The sequence below is a fragment of the Priapulus caudatus genome, unplaced genomic scaffold (assembly GCF_000485595.1).
Source record: "Priapulus caudatus unplaced genomic scaffold, Priapulus_caudatus-5.0.1 Scaffold153, whole genome shotgun sequence".
Taxonomy (NCBI): domain Eukaryota; kingdom Metazoa; phylum Priapulida; class Priapulimorpha; order Priapulimorphida; family Priapulidae; genus Priapulus; species Priapulus caudatus.
The window spans coordinates 58,276-65,838 of NW_014577214.1; the positions used below are offsets into that span (position 1 = coordinate 58,276).

Sequence of the window (7,563 nt, forward strand, 5' to 3'; positions counted from 1 at the left end):
ACACACACACACACACACACACACACACGCGCGCGCGCGCGCGCGCGCGAACGAGAATCAATCCATCCGGATTCCTTCCGACATTCTGTTGTAGCCACCGATCTACGTCTGAATTGTATTCGACTTGTGAAACCGATAATATAATGTGTGTGGGGCTACTAATTCTATTATATTTCTACATCTCTCTCATCCGAATATATGCTACTCTACATGCCATTATATTGTTCTATATTTTCTACACTACTATGCACTACTATGTATCTATATCTATATATACTACTTTGTCCGAATTCTACGTGACCGTACAGCATGTGTAATATAACTAGGAGTGACGGTGTTAACCTACTTGCAGTCGGAACGCCAAAGGACTCGAGCGGAAAGACGTCGGGAAAGACGTCGAGCAACGCGGTGAAGTCGTCGGATATCGCGCCGGACGATGAGACAGAGGAAGCGACGGTGGAGGGTAAGAGAGGGAGGCGGGTGGGGCTGTAGACGCTCAGTTTCGTGGCGCGGTAGCAAACATGCAGTATCTATCGATCCCTTCTCTAGCTGCTGTTAGCGTTTAATGATCGCTAGTTTTCTCAGACCTTCACACCGAGAATTCGAGATCCAATCGTCTTTATGATGGAATTCTTCATATGATTCTTCAAAATTTCTTCAAATTCTTCAAATTCCTCAAAATCTTTCTCTGTTTTTCAAATGATTATACAAATCAGTTCATATGATTCTTCAAAATTATTCGATATCAAATATTATCATCGATTCATCGATTATATTTCGGTGTGTGCGGGGCAGACTGCCGTGCAACAGAAAGGTCACCTGACTAGGGAAAATATCAAACGAGATATTTGAGACGCAGGCATTGCCACCCGAAAATAATTAAGGGAACCGCTAATATTCCCCAATGTTCGCTGGTGAAAAGGTCTAATGTTACCATTACTGTAGCTTACGCTGCTGTGGCTGGCGTCGCCATTGTAGTTGTCTTTATTACTATTGTTGTTGACGTTACTGTTGTCGTTGTTTTTATTGTTTTTGATTCGAACAATGTCGATGTTGGCATTGATATTTTTATTGTTGCTTTTATTATTTTTGTTTCTCATAATACTATTGTTGTCTGTCATGTTGTTTTATTAACATTATTGTTGTCGTGCTTGACATAGTTGCAGTAGCGGTCAGTACATTTAGTAGTTCAGTTTCAAGTATTTATAGTGTCTGCCACGACGTGTCGCTTCCATCGCTGCTCCCGGCCGCTAGGTGGCGCTGCTACGATCTCTTTCATTGATGCGTAGATGAGATCGGTTCACTGGTCGTCGAACCAGATGACTCAGAGCTGCAGGAAGAAATGAATAACCTCGTGGCCCAGCTCTCCATCCCCACTATGATGCTAGTGGGCGATCCCGACCCAACCCCCGTTAACTCGCCGACAAGTGACGACCCAGGCGGTGAGCTATAACGATCACCCAAAACCTCATCATCCTTTCCTCCTTCTCATGATCGTCTTCTTTCAGGCCCTACTCATCCTCCTCCCCTACCCCTTTCCCATCATCTTCATCTTCTTCTTCTTTCTCCTCTTCCTACTCTTCCACTTCCTCGCTTTCCGAGCATGATTGCCACACGATGATGCTTGATGCTATGCCACTAGAAACGTTCCAGTATATTATGGGAGCCCTGAAACGACATACGACTTTTTGAGTTTCCGAGTTTTCGAGTTTCTGAATTTCGTATCTTATATAGTACTAGAGATGGAGGTCAAGCAAGGGTCACACAGAAAAGATTGTAAATACGTGAGAACACGCATTGAGAAATGTTTTTAAGTCGAAAACAGACACACTGTGCATGCGTTATGACGGAGATTCTAAATTTAAATTAGGCCCTATGCCTTCCCGCTTAATAGAACACACATTTACTGTCATCGTAGGGGGATTCTAAATTTTAAATTGTTTTTTCCCGCTTAAAACAACACACATTTACTCTCACCGAAGGGGATTCTAAATTCAAATAGTATTTTCTGCTAAATAACACATTTAATCTCACGGTAGGCTATTCTAAATTTAAACTGACTCTCTGCTTTAATGTCACGGAATAACGCATGCGCAGTGTGTTTATTTTGGGACTTTTTCTACGACTCTCTCAACACTTTATATATATTGATCGGAAATTCAGAAACTCGAAAAGTCGCATGTCGTCTCAGGTCTTCCATAGTATATAGCGTTTTATTTTGTACATTTCTGCTACAGTGGCGCCGCCACGGTTGCACGTCAAACAAATTACTTATTATGACTCATCCATACCTGATGAGATACCTGATGAGATACCGGATGAGATTCAGGTTAGGGATTCGGATCTTAGTTTTGGCTATGGGATTATTCGTGAACGTTGGTTAGGATGCTTGACGATCATTGGTAACGATGGCGACGGCGGACGCAGTCTTATTCGTATAAGGTTTTTGATTTCCTTTGGTAAATTTACGTGTTATATATAGGAGAAAGTCTTGGACTGGTGAAGGAGCTTGGACCACGGCAATTGTCACTCGGTATGTAAAGACGATGTCCCTACGTGTACGTTCTTTGTCCGATAATTTATTGTATCTAAAGCCGTGCGCACACGTGGCGATTTTTATCGCTAGTAGTCGTCCAGTTTCGGGCGAGCGTCCAAATACGCCGGTACATTCCATACCACGAGCGCTGCCATGTTTAATCACGTGCTTCAAATCATGCATTTGATTGGTTAATCCAAAAACTGTTGCCTGAATCCGTCGCCAGTACAGCGCACACGTAGCGATTGTTCAGCGACTTGGCAACAAATATCAAACATGTTTGATATTCCAGCGACGAGTTTCTGGTGTCAAAATCGTCATCGCCATGCAGCGCACACGTGCCGATTTCTCGGCGATTTTGTTGCTGGCAACAAAATCGCCAGTGCTAGCGATAAAAATCGCCACGTGTGCGCCCGGCTTTAAATTATAAAATGCGAAAACGCCGTATACAGTCATAACCATGCTTTTCTTATTATTTATTGCATGCTGTCCGCTTTTCTGTTTCTGAGAGTGGGTTCAAAACATAAATTCATAGTTTAGGGATTCTTCCGTTATGATATAAAAATCATGTACTTGTTACAGAGTCCAACGAAGTACCTAAAGTAGTTTTATAATGCCACAAAAGTGTACACCGCTCTCCGATTATGTGCGCATGGTATACAGCGCATGCGCGCGAAACGGCCATTCTAATTTTCCCGTCAGCCGCTCTCTTACATGTGATTGATGTAGTAATTAGATGTCACTGATTACAGGTATAAAAGATTAAACAGATATAATGACACAATGTTATATATTAACACGTCCAGTAGTAGGAAGGAAACTGATGTGTGACGTCCACATTCTTCATTCGCAATTATTAATTATGGACACGAATTACCCCATAACAATTAACACCTGAATAAATAAATAAATAAATAAATAAATATATATATAATTATATATATATATATATATTATTATATATATATATATATTGTTATATATATATACATATATATATATATGCGTTAGCTATCAGTTCTTCGCCTAATTTCACCGTACAACTCTTTCGGACTCGGGAATCGCTTTACAGCAGGCATTCATGCACGTTTACCACAGCAACCACCTCTGTGAGCGGTACGCCCGCGTATACGGGGCGCCATGCAGGACAGGTTAATTATGTGTACAAAACCAGACAAAATTGAGTTTTATACCACTAAAATCAATTCTGTTGCACAAAATCCAATGATGTAAAATTCTGATATACAAAATTCATTTTTGTTACAAAGGATTCAATTTTGTAAGACAGAATTGAGTTTTGTGTTCACAAAATTGAGTTTTGTGGGACAGGATTGACAGGTGGGATAGGGATTGACAGATACATTGAGTTTGTGTTCAACCAAATTGAGTTGTGTTCACAAATGAGCTTGTGTTTAACAAAATTGAGTTTATGTGGGACCTGGAATTGACAGAATTCGAGTTCTGGTTAATCAAAATGAGTTTGTGGACAGGATTGATAGAATTAGTTTGTTTCACAAAAGAACCATTGTGTTCACAAAATTGACTTTTGGGAGAGGCAGAATTGAAGTCTGTTCGCAAAAGGATGTTTGTGTTCACAAATTGAGTTTTGAGACAGATATGAGTTTGGCACAAAATGAGTTTTGTCCCAAAACTCATTTGTCAAGTATAGTACAAAATGAGCCATGTCCTACTTGGCGCCCCGTAGCGTATGTGTGTGTCCTGTCCGCGTAGACCGTATAGTTTGCTATAGCTCCCACTGCAACGCACACGCAAGCTGTAGTCTACACACACGAGCACTGAATTCCTCATCGATGTAATCATGGCCGTGATGATCGTCCACTTCCGGATGTACATCCGCTGTACTCTAATCCGGGTATTGCGGTCGACGCAGCCCCTATCGCCAGCCGACAGTGCTTCGCTCGCGCTTTCTCTCTCTCTCTCTCATCTTCCTCTCTCTCTCTCTCATCTCTCCCCCCCACCCCATCTCCATCTCTCTCTCTCGCTCTCTCTTTCTCTGCTAAGTATACACACACAGTCCCTCTATTGGGGAAAAATTCGCTTTGCAACAAATTCTTTATTCTTTCTCTTCTCTTCTTCTATTTCTCTGCAAATTTATTTTGTCTATGCTGCGTGGCGGGAGAAGGAGTGGACGAGGAATCACAGCGCCCCCATAGCCCCTTCCCTGCTCACTTAATGCGGGACGCACTGAATGTTAAAGAACTGCTGTCCCAGGACGAAGGTAATCAAACACGCTCTCTCTCTCTCTCTCCACTCTAGAGTACGACGTATGCCTGTATGTGGTCTTGTCGGGGTGTGTGTGTGTTGTGTGTTTGTGTTGTGTTGTGTGTGTGTGGTGCATGTTGTGCGTGCGTGCGTGGCGTGCTGCGTGCGTGCGTGCGTGCGTAGCGTGTGTGTGTGGTGTGTTGTGTGTGTTGTGTGTGTGTGTGTGTGTTGTGTGTTGGTGTGTGTTGTACGTGCGGGCTGTAATACGCTCGTGTAGTGGTTGAGACTTCACCGCCGAGCTGCGTCTCAATCTCACGCGTACTTAAGTACGAATCGTGTCGACTATGTCGTGCTTTAGAGAAATGGCTGGAAGACGTCGCGAAACCGGGACAACGTGCCGTAACTCGTTGTTGTGTGTCATGCTGCAACCCTCAACGCGCCAGCCCGCATCTTTGCGGACTGGTTATAGTAGAGCACTGCGCGTGGCAAGCCTGCAGCTCATCAGGTCTATGTCCCCGCAGGGACTGCCCGAACGTTACCCTGGGACGCGTCCGGTATAGCCGGAACGTACGCTGGTAACTATCTGATAATGTAGGGTTTGGTTAGGGTTAGGGTCAGGGCTAGCGGTTAAGCTAGGCGATCCTAGAAACTCGTTAGTGGTAGGCGAGGGTACGGTCTAGCATATAGATAGTAAACCAGGGTACCGGGTTCCGGATACCGGACAGACGCCCGGTACCCAAGTACGTTCCGGCAGTACCCTGGGGGAACATAGACCCCTCTCACTATAACTGCAGTGTCTCATAATTCCGCATGACCGAATGTGTTTGGAAAATTTGTAGAAACTTGTTGTGGTGTGTGGTTGTGCTGTGTTTGTGGTGCGCGCGTGTGCGTGCGCGCGCGCGTGTCGTGTGTGTTAGTGTGTAGTGCGTGCTGTTGTGGCGTGTGCGACGCTCGTGTGCGTGTGCGTGTGTTCGTCGTGCGTGGCGCGTGTGCGTATGTGTATTGTGTGTGTGTGTTGTGTGTGTGTGAGTGTGTGTGTGTGTGTGTGTGTGTGTGTGTGTGTGTGTGTGTGTGTGTGTGTGTGTGTGTGTGTGTGTGTTTATGCGTGTACGTCTGCGTGCATGATAGTGGATGTAGCAGATGTGACCGTAGCAATTTGATATTGGGGGTCCCGCGTGTTTGGTTGGCGGACACAAATCTATGTCGCCAATGACGTCAGAGTTTGCATCATCTACCATGAAAAAAATATATTTATAAAGCCTGTGCATGCACTATGGATCGGTGAGAAACTTCCCCCTATGGTGAGCGCCCTCCTTATAATTTGCGAATGGACATTGGTGTGTTTAACAGGGCGCATGGCGCATTGCACATGGGGCATGCGGGTTTGACCTTTTTGCTCATAAGCAACGTATATAGGGCGCGTTCGCCATAAAGGGCCGATGTCTGTCACGCTTCACCAGCCTATGGATTTCACGACAACTTTCATGCGCACGAAGTGATGAAATCCAAATCACGTGAAATTGACTAATAAATAAATTAACAATGGATACTATATCATATCACTTCCTATCGGCACGTCAGTCGACAATCCCCACCCCTCACCCCCCGCCCAGCGCCCGCCGCCCTACTGGTGCGCATTAGGAACGCGTACCCGGCGACATACGCCATATTGTGACGCGTAACGTCATGTGTGCCGTCACGCGTCTGTTGCAGACGACGAGTACAACGTCTACGTGAAGACGGCTGCCGACTCTCACCCTACAAGCGCTCCCGTCGTCCATCTTACCGCCTACAGCCAACTGTCGTGCTCCGACGAGTTCATACTCGTTAACAACGATCCCGCCATCTTGCGGCCGGATTCAGAAAATTTGTTTGAGGTACGGATGATCGGTCGGACATCTGTAGTTTAGGGTGTGTTATGACCTTATAGGTTTATATTACTGATATGTTTATTTGTTCTAGTCTTCTCGACGAGAAATGGATATGCCGTCCCCTCAATCCCTGCTCCCCATCGCTGCTGATATTCGTATCAGCTTGTGTTTCTTCTTTCTTCATTGTTGTTCAACATTCATTCGCCCTTTCGCACTATACATAACCCTTTGCGATGAACTATAGAACTGCGTAGTATACATTGTTTAACCGTGTCTATTGGCGCCTTCCCCTGTTCCAACTATACCTTGTCTTCGAAGAAATCCAATGCAAATCCAAAGCAGAATCCAAGGATCCAAAGCAAAAGCAGAATCCAAAGATTCGAAAAAGATCCGAAGCAAACTAAGACACAGCTCTCGTCTGTTCTCAGTAGTAATAATACGTCATACAGTTCATAGAACCGTATAGACACAGAACGTAGCCGATCTAACAGTACATTACGGTGGACTGACCATCTTGTTGTCGTGTGATTTTCTAGATGGTACTGCATAACATTCGACCCATCGTGAAGGTGCGGTTACGGCTTGGAGAAGGACAGGACGACTGGGAGGGCTGGCACCTGGAATCGGTATGTCCAACAAGGAGAGACAGAGTGAGGTAGCGAGAGAGGGTGTAAGCGAGAGAGAAGCCGGGGAACACAGAGAGAGACAAACAGATAGATAGATAGTTAGATAGAGAGAGAGAGAGAGAAGAGAGAGAGAGAGAGAGAGAGAGAGAGAGAGAGAGAGAGAGAGAGAGAGAGAGAGAGAGAGAGAGAGAGAAGAGAGAGAGAGAGAGAGAGAGACGTACGTACGTACGTACGTACGTACGTACGTACGTACGTACGTACGTAACGTACGTAACGTAACGTTACGTAACGTACGTACGTACGTACG

The 7,563-nt window shown here is 44.9% G+C and overlaps 1 protein-coding gene across 1 annotated transcript in view; it reads left to right on the forward strand.

Annotated features, from left to right (window-relative positions):
- Positions 1-456: 456 nt before the first annotated feature.
- The window catches only part of LOC106806302 (lipoxygenase homology domain-containing protein 1-like), a gene marked incomplete in the record, with an annotated part of 23,268 nt that continues 16,161 nt past the window's right edge, over positions 457-7,563 (forward strand). The window contains 5 exon segments of the mRNA XM_014808190.1: positions 457-463; positions 1,290-1,442; positions 2,483-2,533; positions 6,473-6,636; positions 7,167-7,256. Coding sequence (XP_014663676.1) covers positions 1,343-1,442; positions 2,483-2,533; positions 6,473-6,636; positions 7,167-7,256 — 405 coding nt within the window.